We start from the raw sequence: 19497 nt of genomic DNA on the forward strand, positions 1-19497 counted from the left end.
CGTGGGCGGACGTTCGACAAGGTCTCATCCCGCCTCCCTCTCGTCTGGGCGAATCCGCAGACGTTTCCGCGCCTTGGTTCCCCGCCTCTCCGGGGGAAGGAAGCGCCGCCGACCTCCTTCCGCTCCCCGGAAACCTTCCCGGACCTGCTTCCGGGCGGCTCTCGGAGCTCCTGGCGCGCGCCCCCGCGCAGCCCCGCGCGTGCACGGGGAGCCGGGGAGCCGAGGCGCTTCTCCCCGCGGCAGGTGGCGCTGCCGCGGCTCCTCCGCCTCCGCCCGCCTCTTTCTCTCGCTCCTCCCCTTCTCCCCTCCTCTCCCTTTCCCGCTAGGACTCCCGGCCGGAGGGGGTCGAGCGAGTGCAAAGCCCCTGGGCCCGGGGGGCCATGGCAGCCGCTCCGGTGCAGGTGCTGGGGCTTCTGGAGAACGAGGTGAGGAGATGCGCCGGCCCGCGCGGCCTGCCCCTCCGGGCGGTGGAGACTCCCCCGGGGCTCGCCGGCCCGGCGGCTGGGGGAGGGGCGGGGAGGCCGGTCTGCGCCCCTCCCCGCACGGAGGCGCGCAGCGGGGCAGGAGGGGGCGGGGCGGGAAGTCGTGCCGCGTGCGGAGGGGGCGGGGCGGGGCGGGAAGTCGTGCCGCGTGCGGAGGGGGCGGGGCGGGAAGTCGTGCCGCGTGCGGAGGGGGCGGGGCGGCAGCGCGAGGATGCTCCGCCCCCGGGGCGCCCGGAGGAAGCCGCGCTGGAGCCCGAGCCGGCCTTGCGCGTCCTGCCCCCAGCTTCCCTGTGCCTTACCCAGCCCTCCCTTTCCTCCCCTTGGGGCCAGGCGGCAGCGGTGATGCGCACACTTCAGTGGGAACGGATTTGCCCCCCCTTTTTTTTAACTTTTTAGATTTTACTGAGATTAACCTCACAGAAATTTTACTAAATTCCATTTAACTGAAATGAAATCCCGTATTCCGAATGTTCTCGTTCGGAAGCAGAGCTTTATGCCCTCTACAGCCGTAGCTACTTGAAAAATGAATGTTTTTCTCAATTTTGGATGACCCGAGTGCTGCTAGTACCTTAAGGCCACGGAGCTCTCCTGGGGAGAGCTTTTCATAGGAAGGAGGATGTTTTTGGTAAACCATAGATAGATAGCCCCAGGTTAAGAACTATCTGACTGTTAACTATCCACTTATATTGAGAAGATTTGATAGGTTTCAGAAATACATGCATATTTTGTTGAGAGAGACGTTTCTTCTCAGCTCAACTTAGTTTCTTGCGATGTCACTGTCTTTCTTATGTAAATCTTTTATAAAACAATATTAGCACACTGGCCACAGAGTAAGACTTGGGACTAAGTTCAAATGTCATTTCTGACACTAAATGGCTGACCTTGGGCAAATCATTTAAACTCTCAAGATATCCCTAAACAACTCAAGACTATACATTGGAGAGAAAGTGCTCTCTGGCCTTGATAATAATAATAATGTTTGTCCTTCATTTTCAAAGAAGATCATGACCACAGGGAGGTGATGCCATGACAAGCACCTGAATTGGATTTGAGTGAGGGGGTGCTGTGCCAATCTGATCCAATGACTAGATATAAGTCGTCAGGACAACTGGAGATGGCCCCGATGCAAGGGGCTAAGGGTTGAGTGACTTACCCAGGGTCACACAGCTAGTAAGTGGCAAATGTCTGAGGCCTGATTTGAACTCCCAATAAAATCACAGATCCAGTCCCTGTCTTTAGAAATATTAGTTTGCAGTGTCCTGATAATAAAGAACAATTCCTTTAATTCTCTTTAAATATAGTTTGACTATAGAACAATTATTTTTTGGAAATGATTGAAGGCAAAAGAAGAAGGGGATGACCGAGAATGAGACAGATGGATTTTGTTATGGAAGCAACAGACAGGAACCTGGACAAACTTCAGGAATAGCGGAGGATAGAAAGACTTGGCTGTGCTAAGATACAGGGCATCATAAACAGTGAACACCATTGAACAATAAATTTTTATTTCAAGTGATAGTTATGTATACTGATAGAAGGTAATTTCTGCACTAAAAGAATAATATAGATGTGTACATGTGATTGTTAGAGTAATTAGATAATAGCTACATTTTCTGGCTAATACTTCAACAAGAGAACAATATTATTATACCTTTCTTCATTTTGTTTAGGTGGCTCTGAAGATCATGACAGACTGCTAGTTCTGTAGGATGGCTCCTTGCCTTAAGGCAATTCAGAGATAGACATTTAATGCACCTATGCAGACTTAGGACTATGGGAGCCAAGATTTGTTGTTCAAAGCCAAATTCTGATGCTCTGAATTTCTTACTCTTTCTCCCCCTCTTACTATATTCTAGATCTCTAAAGGGGAAATCCCTAAAACTTTGGAAAACTTAACTCCCCTTTTCTAGTGCACCTTTCCTTTAGTGCTGACTTTTGGTATTTCAGAGATATCTACTTTTTTTTTCAGGTTAGATGTTTCTTTCCTCAAGCAATTAAAAAAACTCCAAATCTTGAATATCTGACCTTATGTTCCAGGTGCATGCCATTGTATGTATGCCTCAGTGGGTTAACCAAGGCTAATTTACTTTGCTTCCTATTCCTGTTATACCTCTGTAATATGAGGGCAGAGAGTTAACTCATTGCTACCTGCAGTGGGCAGCCAAATCCAAAGGCCTCAGTTCTTGAATTTAAGACTTCAAGACTTAACCAAAAAATGTCACGGAATAGATAGTCACCACAAATAGAGATCACCCTGATTGATAACTTTGAGGTCTGACTTTGCCCTGCCAAGATGTCCTTAATACCTTTATTTATTATCTATTATTAATTATTATTTATTATTTATGTTCTGTGTCCTTAATACCTTTAAATTACTGTGTCATAAGGAAAGAGATCTGCCTATGAATCTACTCCTCCTTCCATGGTACTGAGAGTAAGAGCAAGAGTTGAAATTGAGAAAGGGCCTGCAGACTTCTCTCTCATTACCTAGTGATGCAATACCAGAACACATGTAAGGAGCTACAGGATGCCATGGTGATTTTTTACTTCAGTACCAACACTGTAGCCTTCTCTTCTGTGATTGTCTTAAAATGGATTTGAAGTTTTCTTTCTTTTCTTTTTCAAATGAACCAAAACACTCAGCTCTTTTTAATCAATGTGATTTAAAAAATTTTTTTCCAGTTCAAAATGCTGATGATGAGGTTATATTTCAGTTGCTACAACTGTCTAGTTGAATTCCAGGGAGTGAGGAGATAGAAGGGACTGCTGCTGACTCACCCTTGATCCTAGAAATTTGTCCAGGGTTTCTACCTTAGAAATTTGTCTAGGGTTTCTGTAGGCCTATATAGAGGAGGCTGTGTTTTCACTGTAGAAAAATGAAGTAACCAGAGTAGATAAAAATCAGTTATTAGATATAATTAAAAATCAATTTGAAAATATTTGACATTTTATTTTTAAAAGTAGAAACATTTTCAGTTATACTGACAAAAATATTAGGAATAGATCTGATTTCTAATTATACAGGTTTTTAAATAATATATTCAGTTAGAAAAGTTTTATAAATCAATCAGAGTAGGCTACTGGCTAAATTTTTTAAGTGTTTAGTTTTGTGGGGTCCCAGAATTTCCTTTCCAGATGATTTTGAAAGATAAAAGAAAATTACTTCATACTAAGAGTACCAGTATTTAGAGGGTAAAATAATCTTTTTTAGTACAAAAAAATGATACATTTAATTTCTTAGCTGTACATTTGTGTCCATGAGTATAATGCTTAAAGAAATATATGGAAGTTGGATAAACTTTATTAACACCAGTTTCTTTTAGCAAGTTTCTATGTACAGGGAAGCAAGGATTGTTTGGGACTGGAATAATACAGAAATAAATTGTAGGGAAGAAGGAGTAAAACAATTTAAAAAAAATTCTTGAGCAGACTATTTCCTAAATTTAAAATATCATTTAATATATATCTCTATTCTATAGAGATTAATAAAGTAATGGAATGGCAGAAGGGAAAAAAATAACCCAAGGGAAGATAATCAGAATCTCTTTTGGGTGGGAAATTCTTTATTCTGAGTAAAACTGTAGAGAATATAGCAAAGCAATTTAATAAATGGTTTTAAAACTAGACATTTACCTTCCCAAATGGTGGTTTTCAAATTTCATTATTTGTCTTCTTCAATAATTATCAAATTTCCCAAAATAATCATCATTGTTTTAGGTTAGTCTTCTGGATTATTTAGAATTTTCATAAACATATTTGAGCTAAAATAAAGTTTTCAGAACTTTCTAGTAAGTATTCAAATGTAAAATATAAAGCAGTGACTGAAATTTGGATATATTTTCCTAGAAGTAGGAAATTTAAAATAATAACATGGAGCTTCTATCACAGAATTTTGACTTTATACCTTAAATGGACATAACTGTTCATAATTCAGGAATTAGTTTATGAGAGCAGTTTTGACTACTCTTTTCTGTCATATACTGTCTTGTAGAAAAAGAAAAAAATCACAAAAAAAGTAGGTTGTGCTAAAAAATAGATTATATTGGTTTGTTTACAAGTCATAAGCAATCTATAACCAAGCAAATAGATTAAATAAATTGCCAATATGGTCTATGTTAATTTAGTGAAATATGCTTGTGTGGCAGAAGTGACAAAAGATCAGAAACTTAAGTCAGCAAAATTTTTGTAAACTAAAGGAAACTAAAGTCAACAAACAAAAAATGAAGAACTAGAAAGGATTACATATATAATATCTACTGGTTTAGCAGCATTAGGGAACCAATATACAGAATGATTATAGCAGTATAAATGGAAAGAAAGAATGAAACTGATAGTTACGTAATTATAAAGCTTGACCATGGCCCTAGAGAATTTAAAAATACTCTAATTTCTTTGGAGAGATAATAGAGAGGGAGTGTGCAGTACTAAAGTGTGTCCATTGGTTTGCTTAATTAAAAAATTTGTTTTGGAAGCTCCACACGGGAAGGCAGACAAGAAAGGTGTGTTTGGTAATGAGTGCAATGTAAAAACAAAAGGAATCAATAACATTGTGGGGGGGGGGGGCAAAAGAAGGAAGATGGACTATTAATGAAAAAAAATTGAGGATAAAATGAACCTGCAAAAACTCAAAGATCAAACTTGAAGGAATATAATGAATAGATGTGAAATGGAATAAATCTTCCTATTCTGTTGTAATTTATTTTCATTGTAGAGTGGAAAGAGTGCTAAATTTAGAGAAAAAAGATATCTAGTTTGAACCGTCCTGTGATATTCATCCTATAGGCATTGACTGTGGGCATGTCACTTATACTTTTTGAGGTTCAGCTTCCTCCTCTATAAAATGACAATGTTACTTCCAATTGTACTTATTTCGTGGAGTTGTGAGGACAAAATGAAAATATTTCTAAAGCACTTTAAAAACCTTAAAATGTTAAATGTCAGATATTATGAGTATTCTTGATGACCATCACAGTAAAGTTCTGCCACCTCAGGACCCAGTATGCTACAGAAGGCCTAGGGACTGGACCTATGATTTCATTTGTATGAGGAATTGCCAGATAAGAAAACTTCTACCATGGCAGGCACCTTTGCTGCCACAGATAGACTTAGAGGGTTGCCCAGGCTACTAAGAATTTACGTAATTTGTCCAAGGACACACAGTAATTTGTGTGAAAAGTGGAACATGAACTTTACTTTAGTTCTTAGTTTCATAATATAACCACAAAGATAATTTTTTTTCAGTGATCTTAGTATCAGTATATATGTAGACATATGTCAAGAGTATTTACTGGTGTCTTGGCAAATGTCCTGTGATTTGGTGTATAAAGAGAAAAGTGGTGAAGTTCACAAAGTTCTATTTGAAGATGACATTTTGTGATAATGTTCAGCCCTGTAACATTATAAGACCCCTGCCATGAGATAAACAGTCACTCAAAGATCAACCTGTTACAGGTCCTGTACATTTGGTACAGAAAAGGCCAGGTATTTAAGATATGTATATTACCTAATTCATGTTTCACACTTGATGGATAAAACTTCAGTACTTTTGAAAAGGCACTGTAGTTAATCAATGGACTAGACCCAGAATTGAATAGAAGGAGATAAATATTGCAATTGAGAACTTGAATAGGCTTTTTTTAAACAATTCTAAATTGTTCTTTTGCAAATAAATTCATTTTTTAAAATACCACCAGTGATGTTTTATGACTGAGAATTATGGGATAACACAGTCTCCAATGAATCAAAACTGTGGATGACTTAAAGGCAAAAGAGAAACCTGTGTTACATATAAGCAGATTACAGCATATTACCAACTGTATAAAAACAATCATAAAGGAAAATACATAATGAGTAAGAGTAAAGGATGATAGATAATCTCTATGCTGTGGTATTAGCCAGGAAATATTAAAATGTCTTTAGCAGGAGTTCTTAACTCTTGTTTTATGTGTCAGTCTGGTAAACCTTGAATTTAATTGTCACCTCCATGTTAATTTTCCTCAATCTTCTTACACAGTCCTAATTTCAGTCTCATATCCTCCATCTGCCTTTCAGACATTTCAAACATGTCCCCTAGACATCTTAAACTTAATGTGTCCAAAACTGAACTTGTTATCTTACCCCCAAACCCTTTCAATTCCCTTTTTTCATGCTTATTACAGTTGAGGATACCACCATCCTTCTAGGCTCCCAAGCTCAAAACCTAGATAGGTATCATTGACTTGACTCCTCATTATCTCTTCTTACTATGCATATCCAATTTGTTGCCCAGGTCTTTTGATTTCACTTTTGCAACTTCTCTCAAATATTCGCCTTTTTCCTCTTTAATAGTGCTGTCAAACTTGGTACAAGCCCTCATTACCACATACCTGAGCTTCTTAGTCTGCCTACCATCTCTCCCCACTACAGCCCATGCTCTAGTCAGTCATCAAAGTAATTTTCATAAAGCATAAATCCAGCTATCACACTTCCATGGTCAGTACATACTAGTGACTCCCTATCACCTCCTGGATCAAATACAAAATCCCCATGGGGGGTTCTTAGCCCTTCTGTGACTCTAGGGTCCTTGGATATGTTACATCTCTAAGGTACTCATTGATCCAGTGACACTGGTCTCCTTGCTATTCCAGGACCTAGGCATTCTATCTCTTGGCTCAGGCATTTTTTCAGGATGTCCCCTAGGTCTGTAATTCTCTCCCTTAACCACATCCTACTAACCTTTCTGGTTTCTTTGAAGATCCAATAAAATCCCATGTTTTATAAGAAGCCTTTTCCAAACCTTCTAAATTCTTGTGTCTTCCTTGTGACTCTTATTTCCACTTTATCTTGCATATACTTATTTTTTATATTTTTACGCTTGTTGTTTTCTCCATTAAATTGTGAGTTTATTGAAGGCAGCCATGTCTTTTCATTTCTGTCTATCTCCAGTATTTAACATTGTTCAACACAGGCACTTACTATATGCTTTTTGACTATCTGACCTTTTCTCAGAATGTTTCTAGGTGACTAAAACTGCAAAAGAAATCAATTATATTAAATATAGTTGTCAACATAGTCCTTTTTTCAAAAAAAATTAACATTTATTTTATTTTTTTCTATTATTTTTTATTTTTTAAAATTTACATTTTTATTTATTTATGCATAACTAAAATAGTCTTATTGTTTTTTGTTTCCATGTTGTACATTGATCCAAATTGAGTGTGATGAAAGAGAAATCATATCCTTAAGGAAGAAACAGAAAGTATAAGAGATAACAAGATCAGACAATAAGATATCAGGTTTTCTTCTAAATTAAAGAAAATAGTCTTTAAACTTTGTTCAAATTCCATGGTTCTTTATCAGTATGCAGATGGTATTCTCCATAAAATAGTCTTATTGTAAGAGTAAATAAAATCCTCCCTGCTCTGACAAAAATAAAAAAATCTCATGAGAAATAAAATGAAAGAAAAAGAAAAAAATGTGCTTCAGTCTATGTTCATATACCATCAGCTCTGTCTCTGGGGTGAATTGCATTCTTTATCCCATCAGAGAAGTTACTTTCATATTTTTTCACAGTTGCTGATGCTGATTGTAATTCCCTCTGTTCATTCCTTCTCAATACCATTTATTATATGTTCTCTCTCCTTTCATTCTGTCCCTCTTCAGAAGTGAACTGTGGGGCAACCTAATGGCACAGCATACAGAGCACCCATCCTGGGGCCAGGAGGCCCTGAACCTACATCCCACCCCAAAGACCCAGCAACCACCCAGCTGGACAGGTCTCTGACACCTAATCCCACCACCTTCTAAAAAGTTAAAAAAAAAATGTGCTGCGTCTGACTACCCTTTCCCATGATCTATCCTCTCCTCTATCACCTATATCTCCTCCCCTCCCCCTTTTTCCTATCCCCTTTCTCTCCTTTTTCTTCTAGATTTCTATACCCTATTAAGTGTGTATGTTATTTCCTCTCTGAGTCATTTCCAATGAGAATGAAGGCTCATGCACTCCACCTCATCTTCCCCCTTCCACTCCACTGTAAAAGCTTTTTCTTGACTCTTTTACATGAAATAAATATCTTAGCTCATTCTACCTCTCTTTTCCCTTTCTCCCAGTACATTCCCTTTTCCCCCATTGACTCCATTTTTACAATATATTATGCTTTTCAGTTCAGCTTCCTCTTGTTCCTTGTCTATATAAGCTCCTTCTAATTGCTCTAATAATTGAGAAGGTTCATATGGGTATTATCAGTATCATCTTCCCATGCAGAAATACACACAGTTCACCATCATTAAATCCCTCATAATTTATCCTTCCATCCACTCTATGCTTCACTTGTACTTGAAGATCAGACATTCTATTCAGCTCTGGTCATTTCAACAGGAACATTTGAAATTCCCCTGTTCATTTGAAAGTCCATTTTTTTTCTCCTAGAAAAGGATATTCAGTTTTGCTGGGTAGTTAATTCTTAGTTGCATTCCAAGCTCCTCTGACTTCCAGTATATCATATTCCAAACCCTATGAGCCCTTAATGTGGATGCTGCTAAGTCCTGTGTGACCCTGACTGTAGCTCCACAATATTTGAGCCATTTCTTTTTTGTGTGCTTGTAATATTTTTCACTTTGACTTGGGAGTTCTGGAACTTGGCTATAATATCCCTGGGTGTTGTTGTTTTTTGGATCTCTTTCAGGAGGAGATCAGTAGATTCTCTTAATTTCTATTTTACCCTCTGCTTCTAGGATATCAGGGAAATTTTCTTGTAGAAATTCTTTAAAAATGAAGTCAAGGCTCTTTTCCTGATCATGACTCTTAGGTAGCCCAATAATTTTTAAATTGTCTCTACTGGATCTGTTTTCCAGGTCAGTTGTTTTTTCAGTGAAATATTTCACGTTTTCTTCTAGTTTTTCATTCTTTTGGTATTGTTTTATTGTTTCTTGATTTGTCATAAAGACATCAGCTTCCCTTAGCTCCATTCTACATTTGAAGGAGTTGTTTTATTCATAGAACTTGCTTAATCTCCTTTTCCATCTGGCCAATTCTGCTTTTTAAGGTATTATTCTTCTTTTCATTAACTTTTTGGATTGTTTTTTTCCATTTGGCCTAAACTGGTTTTTCACATGTTGTATTCTTCAGCATTTTTTGGATCTCCTTGGCTAAGTTGCTGACTTGGTTTTCATGTTTTTCCTGCATCTCTCTCATTTCTCTTCCTAATTTTTCTTCTCCCTCCCTTACTTGATTTTCAAAATCATTTTTGAGCTTTGCCATAGTTTGAGACCAACTCCTATTTTTCTTGGAGGCTTTGGATGCAGAAGCTTGAACTTTGTCATCTTCTAAGTGTGTGTTTTGATCCTCCATGGGACCAAAGCAATTGTCTATGGTCTGGTTCCTTTTTCTGTTTACTCATTTCCCCAGCCTGTGCCCTGGTTTTGGGTGCTTCCCAAGCTTTTGAGTGTTATTGGGATACCCCCGCTAGGACCTCAGTTCCTTCAAGGCCATATGAGAGGCTCTGAACTGCTCTCCTGGCCTGTGCTCTGGTCTGTAGATGACCACAAGCACTTCCCTCTGCCCTGGAGCTGTGAGGAAGATTCCTGCTCAGCTAAGATAGTATGGGGGCCCAGACTATGACCAGGGTCTGTATATAGTCAAAGCCCCAGAGTCCTGTCCTAGGGACAGAGGAGAGACTTCGACAATCTCCCCCCACACCTCCTTACCTTCAGTGGGTTGAGCCCTCTGGGAGCAGCTGCTGGGTGGTTCCCTGCTGGGGGCTCTGTGGGCCTGCTTCTGTTTCCTGGGATCTGAATTGCGCCAAGGGCTGTGGCTATGCTGATGGCCATGGCTGTACTGAAGGCCAGACTGGCTCCCCATTCACTCTGGCAGTGGTTTCCCCATTGATCTTCCAAGTTGTGCTTGGTATTCCCTGGGTTGGCAAGTTGGGAAACTACTTCTGCTGCCAGGAGCCAGTGCTTCTATGGACCCAGGTGCCCCATGTGCTGTTTCCAGTTTGCTGGAGCTCTCCCTCCCACTCCCTCCAACCCTGTGAAACAGCCATTCCACAATCTTCTAGGTTACCTTGGGCTAGAGATTTGCCTCACTGGATCTTTCTGTGGGTTCTGTCTCTTGGAAATTTAGTTAGAGTCATAATTTTAAGGTGTTTGAAATATTTTGGAATAGAGCTCCTTGGAAAGCCAATAAGCTGCCATCTTCTCTTGGTTCTAACATATTTCTTTTTTTTTTTTTTTTTTTTTGCAAGGCAGATGGGGTTAAGTGGCTTGCCCAAGGCCACACAGCTAGGTAATTATTAAGTGTCTGAGACTGGATTTGAACCCAGGTACTCCTGACTCCAAGGCCGGTGCTTTATCCACTATGCCACCTAGCCGCCCCTAACATATTTCTTTTAAAAGTAGTTCCGAAACCTTAGGTAATACAGAATACTAATACAGATTTTTTGGAGGATTTGTGGGAGAAAAAGGCCAGAAATCACACAGGAAAGGTATAAATTTCGGTGGTCTATCCCACTATGAAAATATCCATTCTGATGAAATCATATGCACACTAAAATACTGAATTCTAACACAAAAAGAAGGCATCCTAGGGAACTAAATTTCATAAGGTGATTTTTTTTAAAATTTTATATAACTAACATTATTATTAACTAACATTAGCTCCCTTTCTTTAATCTCTAATTTTTCAGTCTTAGAATGTGGACTGTTGTAGAACAGAAGAAGAATTGTGCTAGTTTATAGCTGGTATCAAAGCTGCTCATTTTAAAATGAAAATCTAAGTTCTCTGTGCACAGGACTGATTAGAGTCTATATGAAATAGACCACACAGGTATATGAATGTCCTTAGATATAGTTTTGAATTTTAGATTGGAGTTTTAAGGTCCTAAGGGATAAGGTCCAAGAAACATTCCTAAAAGATTTAGAGGTGACTTTATTTCCTTGTTCTGACTTATGGCAGTTACTAGACATTTTTTCATTTAAATCACTATAGCCCACTTGAAGGTAGAAAGAAAATAGGTGTTGAAGAGGGGCTGGGGTTGAAGAAGCAGCTGAGGAAGCAACTAAAATAGAGGTAATGAATGCTAACTTGTATTGGGCATCACCGTTCCCACAAACAGGTAAACAAAAAACCCCCTAAAACAACAATGGTCTGGAAAATGGTTTAACCATCTGCCAAAGACAGAGAACTTTGGTTTTAAAAAACCAAAGGCAATAATAGTCTTATTAGATTTGCAGTTAGTTAAAATAACTTGAAGCTTAAATATCTTCTAGACCCCCAAACTGAAACATTTCCTCACTTAAAAGTGATTTTTACTGTCATGATTCCAAATTGGTGCTTTTTTTCTCTTATTTTTGTCCCCCACAAATCATTAGCCAAATTAATTGTTATTTAACCTTAATTTTGTGATTTCTATTATAAACTTTTGTTATTTTAGGTAATCAGAATTCTATCTGGCCTGAGAAGAGAAAGAGAAATAAGGAAAGGACTTAGGATCTAATGAAGAATTAATGATATTGGAGCTAGTTAAGGGAAATTTTAGGAGAAATAAGATGAAATTTAGTCTCTAGTAAATAATAATAATATAATTGACAAATTATATTATAGAGATCTATTTGTTCTCAGATTCAAATCTGATGACAGTAGTTGTGGGTAACTTGAACATTTCCTTGCTCCTGATTCTGTTAAGTGATCTTTTTGGCTGTTTTTGTTTTTCTTTGCTTTTGAAAGGGGGAGTAAACCGAACCAATGATTTTACTGCTATAAGGAATAGTGTAGAGAGGAAACTCCCTCTACCAGTTTAGCTCAACCCTTTCTCTTCAGTTTTTAGTTTCAAAGAGTTTGCTAGAAGATAAGAAGAGTAAATGTTTTGTTTGCCCATGGCTGAGGTGGGACTTGAACCCAGATCTTCCTGATTTTGAGCCTGGTTTTCCATCTACTATATAAATATATAGCTTCTCTTTATGAATAAGATATATGTATTTCAATTAATTGATTACTATAGGGGACTTGCAAAGTTTACAGGCAGTAATAGTTTGATTTGCTGAGGTGAAAATTTGAAAAATTTATAGCTATTAGAAAATTACTGATTCACTAACCTTTTGTCCTTGTAATTCTATAAAATTGAGTGATTTTAATTTAATTCAATTATTTTATTAAATATATCTGACAAATATACTATTCAGTTTTTTAAAAGTCTATATACAAGATGTACAAAAATTAAATTATTTTAATTTTACCTTAGGAAAATTCACAAATTGTGCGAGTGAAAGTTATAGCTGGAATAGGCCTGGTAAAGAAGGATCTCTTGGGAGCTAGGTAAGTATTCAGAAATTTTGGTAACAGTTTTCAAAGATTTTATAAGTGTTAATTTTTTTTGTAAATACCTTTTAATAATGTGATTATGAAATATTGGTACTATTTAGGATCCAGGTTCAGTATTTATTAAAGAACTCCATTGAAGCCCTACTCTTAGATCTCATTGTGGCAGAAAAATGACTTTGATTTCTCAAAGGCATAATGCAAGCTAATTCAGTTCAAAGGCTATATAGTAGATGGCAACCTTCATTTATCATTTTGACTTGAGTCATTTTGACTCTTCTTTGCCAGCAGAGCCTATGAAGTTGAGTATGGAAAGGCTAGAAAGTATTTGAGCTCAGTAATCTACCTGTTGTTTAAGGACTAACATAGCTAAATTTGGAGAAATTTAACATTAAGTCAGTCTTAGAGTGATAAAATTTTTAATTAGATTTTGAAAGCCACCTACTAATTTTAGAAGGATTGCCCTTTATGTTAATTGAGAGAATACCCATGGTGTTGAAAATACTCTTTAAAGTAGTGAAGTATTATTTTGGACCTTCTTTTAACAAGACATTGGGTTAGCAACTGGAAAATCAACAGATGAAAAACAGTCCTTGCTCTCAAGGAGCTAATGATCTAACAGAAGGAATGCCAAAGTTATAATTATGAGATTTAGACCTGATATATGATCTTATAAAGGAGATATGGATGGAAGTATATAAGATCCATATCTCATATGACATATATCATACATACATATATTTACATCATATCTGTGTTTCTTGTATCTGTATCTTTCCTTTTGTTAGATAAAACACATATGTAAATAAATAAAATAAATGTGATAACAAGTAGATGACTATAGGGATTTAGAAAAAGGTCAGACAAAGTGCTCTAGGAAAGTTTTAAGGAGAGAGAGATCATTTGTATGGCAGTGTGGTGCTGTGGAAAGAATGCTCAGAGTGGAAGAAATAAGGCCCAAGTTAAAATAATCAGGTTTGCAATATATGATGTCATACTTTGCAATTCACAGTGGGTCACCCAGGATGAAACAGATGACTATAAACTAAAAATCAACAATGGGGGTAACACTTCTTGTGTAATCACTGATCCTCAGCACACATGAAGAAAAATTTGCTCATATTCACTAATCTAGTATCAGTCTCTCCCCATTCCTGGGAGCATCATGAAAGACCCCTGAGGGACAGCAATCTTCTTTGGGTGGGAACTGGCTAAGGGCTTACGCTTTCCCCTTGTTGCTAGGAAACATGCTCCCACTCAACAGTGTCACCCCATTGATCCTCCAAGCCCCGCAAGAATTGTCAAAGGACCACTGGGTGTGGTACTGGCAGCACTGTGGTGGGACTAGTCCATACTATCATACCTAATGGTACCTTCTACCACTTAGGCTACCATGGCCAGTAATGACTGCTCCATTTTTAATTACTGTCTTCTCTCCTCTGGGGTCATTTCAATTATTTGTTGCTTCTGAAATTAAAGCAATTAGAAGGAATTTTTCTCAATTATGCCAACAGATTTCACAATTTAAGTGAAATTGGAGTCTTCATAAGGAGTCTTCATAAATAAGGAATCTTTCCCCTTTAATCACTGACATTGGTGTTGGTGTATCTTTGCCCACTGGCCACCACCCCTAGGGTCCTCATCTCCGCCAGTTGATAATGCTATTGAGTTAAGCAAATTGCTGGAAGAATTGAATGATTTGTCAATTCAGATGGTAACCATAAATTGAGAGAACCTTGAATTTAGATTTACTTTAAAATATTACAATCTGGGGACAGCTAGGTGGCGCAGTGAATAGAGCATGGACCCTGGAGTCAGGGTGATTAGAGTGGAGGACCTGAGTTCATATTTGACCTCAGACACTTAATGATTACCCAGTTGTGTGGGCAAGTCTCTCAACCCCATTGCCTTAAAAATAAATATAAAAAATGTAATTATCAGTTAATCAGCATTCATTTACCTAGTGTCCTGCTTGTGTTATGGGAACTATTCCGTTAGAAAATTATCATATTCAGATGTGGAAAGAGATTTGGGAAAATTGATAAATTAATTTACCCCATTGTATTGGTCCTGCTAGGAACTGGTTCAGCCATTCTAGAGAGCTGATTGGAATATATATGCAGAAAGTTTCCAAACTGTGCATATCCTTTGACTCAACTGACCAATGACTTAAAGAAATCATTGAGGAAAATGCAGAAATTTTGGTAACATCTCTTTTCATTATAGTTTAAAAAATGGGGAAAAAGGGAAGTATCTTCTTATTGGAGAATGAATAAACAAATTGTAATATGTGAACATAATGAAATATTGGTCCATAAGAAGTTATAAAATAGAAAATTTTCCCAAGGAAACTTGAAGACCCTCATGAACTGAAGTGAAGAATGAAGTAAGCAGAATTAGGAGTGGAGTTTATACTATAACATTTTAAAGAGGAAGAAAACTATTTTTTTTAATTTTTAGAAAGGTTTTATTTATTTTGAGTTTTATAATTTCCCCCCCAATTTTGCTTCCCTTCCCCCACCCCCACAGAAGGCAATTTGTTAGTCTTTACATCATTCCCATAGTATGCATTGATCTAAGTTGAATGTGATGAGAGAGAAATCATATCCTTAAGGAACAAACATATAGTATGAGATATGGCAGAATTATATAATAAGACAATTTTTTTTTAAATTAAAGGTACATAGAAAGTCTTTGGTCTTTGTTCAAACTCCACAATTCTTTCTCAGGATACAGATGGCATTCTCCATCACAGATATCCCAAAATTGTACCTGATTGTTGCACTGATGGGATGAGTAAGTCCATTAAGGTTGATCATCACCCCCATGTTGCTCTTAGGCTGTACAATGTTCTTCTGGTTCTGCTCATCTGGCTCAGCATCAGTTCACATAAATGGTTTCTAATAGAACAATAGTGTTCCATCACATACATATACCATAGTTTGTTAAGCCATTCCCCTATTGATGGACATTCCCTCAGTTTCCATTTCTTTGTCACCACAAACAGGGCTGCTATGAATATTTTTTTACAAGTGATGTTTTTACCCTTTTTCATAAGCTCTTCGGGGTATAGACCCAGTAATGGTATTGCTGGATCAAAGGGTATGCACATTTTTGTTGTCTTTTGGGCATAATTCCAAATTGCTCTCCAGAAAGGTTGGATGAGTTCATAGCTCCACCAACAATGTATTCGTGTCCCAGATTTCCACATCCCTTCCAGCACTGATCATTGTCCTTTCTGGTCATATTGGCCAGTCTGAGAAATGTGAGGTAGTACCTCAGAGATGTTTTAATTTGTTTTTCTCTAATAATTAGTGATTTAGAGCAATTTTTCATATGACTGTAGATTGCTTTGATTTCCTCATCTTTAAATTGCCTTTGCATATCCTTTGACCATTTGTCAGTTGGGGGGATGGCTTGTCTTTTTTTAAAAAAATTTGACTCAGTTCTCTGTATATTTTAGAAATGAGTCCCTTGTAGAAACACTAGTTGTAAAAATCGTTTCCCAATTTACTACATTTCTTTTGATCTTGGTTACAGTGGTTTTGTCTGTGCAAAAGCTTTTTAAATTTAATGTAATCATAATTATCTAGTTTATTTTTAATAGTGTTCTCTATCTCTTCCTTTGTCATAAACTGCTTCCTTTTCCATAGATTTGACAGGTAAACTATTCCTTGATCTTCTAGTTTGCTTATAATATTGTTTTTATGTCTAGATCCTGTTTCCATTTTGATTTTATCTTGGTATAGGGTGTGTGGTGTTGGTTTAATCTAAGTTTCTTCCATACTAACTTTCTAATTTCCCAACAGTTTTTATTGAAGTTTTTTTTTAGACTTTTTCAAAGCAATGGGGTTAAGTGGCTTGCCCAAGGCCACACAGCTAGGTAATTATTAAGTGTCTGAGGTAGGATTTGAACCCAGGTACTCCTGACTCCAAGGCCGGTGCTCTATTCACTGCGCCACCTAGCTGCCCCTTATTGAAGAGTTTTTATCCCCAAAACTGGACTCTTTGGGTTTATCAAACAGCAGATTACTATAATCATTTTCGGCTATTGCACCTAGTCTGTCCCACTGATCCACCACTCTATTTCTTAACCAATCCCAGGCAGTTTTGCTAAATGATGCTTTATAATATAATTTTAGATCTGGTAGGGCTAAGCCACCTGTTTTTGCACTTTGTTTTCATTAAATCCCTGAAAATTCTTGACTTTTTATTTCTCCATATGAATTTACTTACAATTTTTTCTAACTCATTAAAGTAATTCTTTGGAATTTTGATTGGTAGGGCACTAAACAAGTAGTTTAATTTTGGTAGAATTGTCATTTTTGTTATATTTTCTCAGCCTATCCATGAGTAGTAGATATTTGCCCAGTTATTTAAGTCTGATTTTATTTGTGTGAGAAGTGTTTTGTAATTGTTTTGAAAAAGTTTCTGAGTCTGCCTTAGCAGATAGACTCTCAGGTATTTTATATTGTCTGAAAGTTACTTTGAATAGAATTACTCTGTCTAGCTCTTTCTGGTGTAACTTGCTAGTCATTTATAGAAATGTTGAGGATTTATGAGAGTTTATTTTATATCCCATGACTTTGCTAAAGTTTCTCATTATTTCCTAGTAGTTTTTAGATGATTTTTTTGGGATTTTTCTCTAGGTATACCATCATGTCATCTGTAAGGAGTGAGAGTTTTGTGTTTTCCTTCCCTATTCTAATTTCTTTGATTATTTTTCTTCTCTTATTGCTGAAGCTGACATTTCTAATAAGATATTGAATAGTATTGGTGATAGTGGGCATCTTTGTTTCACCCCTGATCTTATTGGGAATGCCTCTAGCCTATCCCCATTGCATATAATGCATGTTGATGGTTTCTGATAGATACTGTTTATTATTCTAAGGAACAACCCATTTATTCCTATGCTCTCTAGTATTTTTAGTAGGAATGGGTGCTGTATTTTGTCAAAAGCTTTTTCACCATCTATTGATAAAATCATATGAAATCTGATAATTGATATAATTAGTTAATTACATATAATTAATATAATTAATAATTATATATTATGCTATAATAATATAAATGATTATATTGACAGCTTTCCTAATATTGAACCAACCGTGCATTCCTGGGATAAATCCTTATTGGTCATATTGTATTATCCTAGTGATAACTTGTAATCTTTTTTGTTAAAATTTTATTTAAGATTTTTGCATTTGTATTTATCAGGGAGATAGGTCTGTAATTTTTTTTTTCTCTGTTTTAACTCTTCTGGTTTAGGTATCCAGCACCATATTGGTGTCATAGAAAGAGTTAGGCAGAGTTCCATCTTCCCCTATTTTTCGAAAGAGTTTATATAGAATTGGAATCAGTTGTTCCTTAAATGTTTGATAGAATTCACTTGTAAATTTATCTGGCCCTGGAGATTTTTTCTTAGGGAGTTCAATAATGGCTTGTTGAATTTCTTTTTCTGAGATAGGGTTATTTTGGTATTTAATTTCCTCTTCAGTTAACCTGGGAAACTTACATTTTTGTAAATATTGTTCCCTTTCATTTAGATTATCTAATTTGTTGGCATAGAGTTGAGTTAAATAATTCTGAATTATTACTTTAATTTCCTTCTCATTGGTGGTGAGTTCAGCTTTTTCATTTATAATACTAGCAATTTGGTTTTCTTTTTTTAATCAAATTGACCAGAGGTTTATCAATTTTATTGTTTTTTTTTCATAAGACCAGCTCTTGGTTTTATTTATTAGTTCATTAGTTTTTTGCTTTCCATGTTATTAATTTCTCATTTAATTTTTAGAATTTCTCCTTTGGTATTTAACTGGGGGGTTTTTAATTTGTTCTTTCTCTAATTTTTTTACTTGCATATTTAGTTCATTGATTTCTCCTTTCTCTAATTTATTCATATAATCATTTGATGATATAATATATCCCCTGACAGCTGCTTGGAGTGTATTGCATAGGTTTTGGCATGTTGTTTCATTAGTGTCATTAACTAGGATCAAATAATTAATTCTTTCTATAATTTCTTGTTTGATCCATATTCTTTAAAATGAGGTTATTCAGTTTCCAATTAGTTCTTGGTCTCTATCTCCCTGGATTAATATTGCACGTGACTTTTATTGCATTATGATCTGAGAAAGATGTACTCACTATTTCTGCTTTTGTTCAATTGATTGTTAGGTTTTTATGCCCTAGTACATGGTCAATGTTTGTGTAAGTGCCATGAACTGCAGAAAAGAAAGTATATATTCCTTTCTATTCCCCACTCAATTTCCCCCATTATCCTATCATGTCTAGGTTTTCTATTAATCTATTTACCTCCTTAATTTCCTTCTTGTTTATTTTATGGTCAGATTTATCGAAATCTGAGAGTGGGAGGTTGAGGTCTCCCACTAGTAGAGTTTTTGCTGTCCATGTCTTCCTGTAGATCTTTCAACTTCTCCTCTAAGAATTTGGATTCCATATGATTGGGTGCATATATATTTACTATTGAAATTACTTTATTGTCTATGGTACATTTTAGGAGGATTTTCATCTCTTTTAATAATATCTATTTTGGCAGTTGCTTTCTCTGAGATAAGGATTGCTACTCCTGCTTTTTTTCTCTTCGGCTGAAGCAAAATATATTTTGCTCCAAACTTTTACCTTTATATGTATTTCTCTGCTTCAGATGAGTTTCTTGTAAGTAGCATATTGTAGGATTCTGGTTTTTAATCCAGTCTG

General features: G+C 36.7%; 1 protein-coding gene across 3 annotated transcripts in view; it reads left to right on the forward strand.

The window, feature by feature from the left end:
• Nucleotides 1–235: 235 nt before the first annotated feature.
• NEDD4 (NEDD4 E3 ubiquitin protein ligase) overlaps nucleotides 236–19497 on the forward strand; it is a 158635-nt gene continuing 139373 nt past the window's right edge. The window contains exons 1-2 of one of the 3 annotated variants that reach the window (XM_074234613.1): nucleotides 236–425; nucleotides 12701–12774. In XM_074234613.1, the coding sequence (XP_074090714.1) occupies nucleotides 381–425; nucleotides 12701–12774 (119 nt within the window). In that variant the 5' untranslated portion in view covers nucleotides 236–380. The remainder of the gene's footprint in view (nucleotides 426–12700; nucleotides 12775–19497) is intronic. The other 2 variants (XM_074234612.1, XM_074234614.1) reach the window with 2 other exon arrangements.

Source organism: Macrotis lagotis, chromosome 4, assembly GCF_037893015.1.
Source record: "Macrotis lagotis isolate mMagLag1 chromosome 4, bilby.v1.9.chrom.fasta, whole genome shotgun sequence".
In the NCBI taxonomy this organism is placed as follows: Eukaryota; Metazoa; Chordata; class Mammalia; order Peramelemorphia; family Peramelidae; genus Macrotis; species Macrotis lagotis.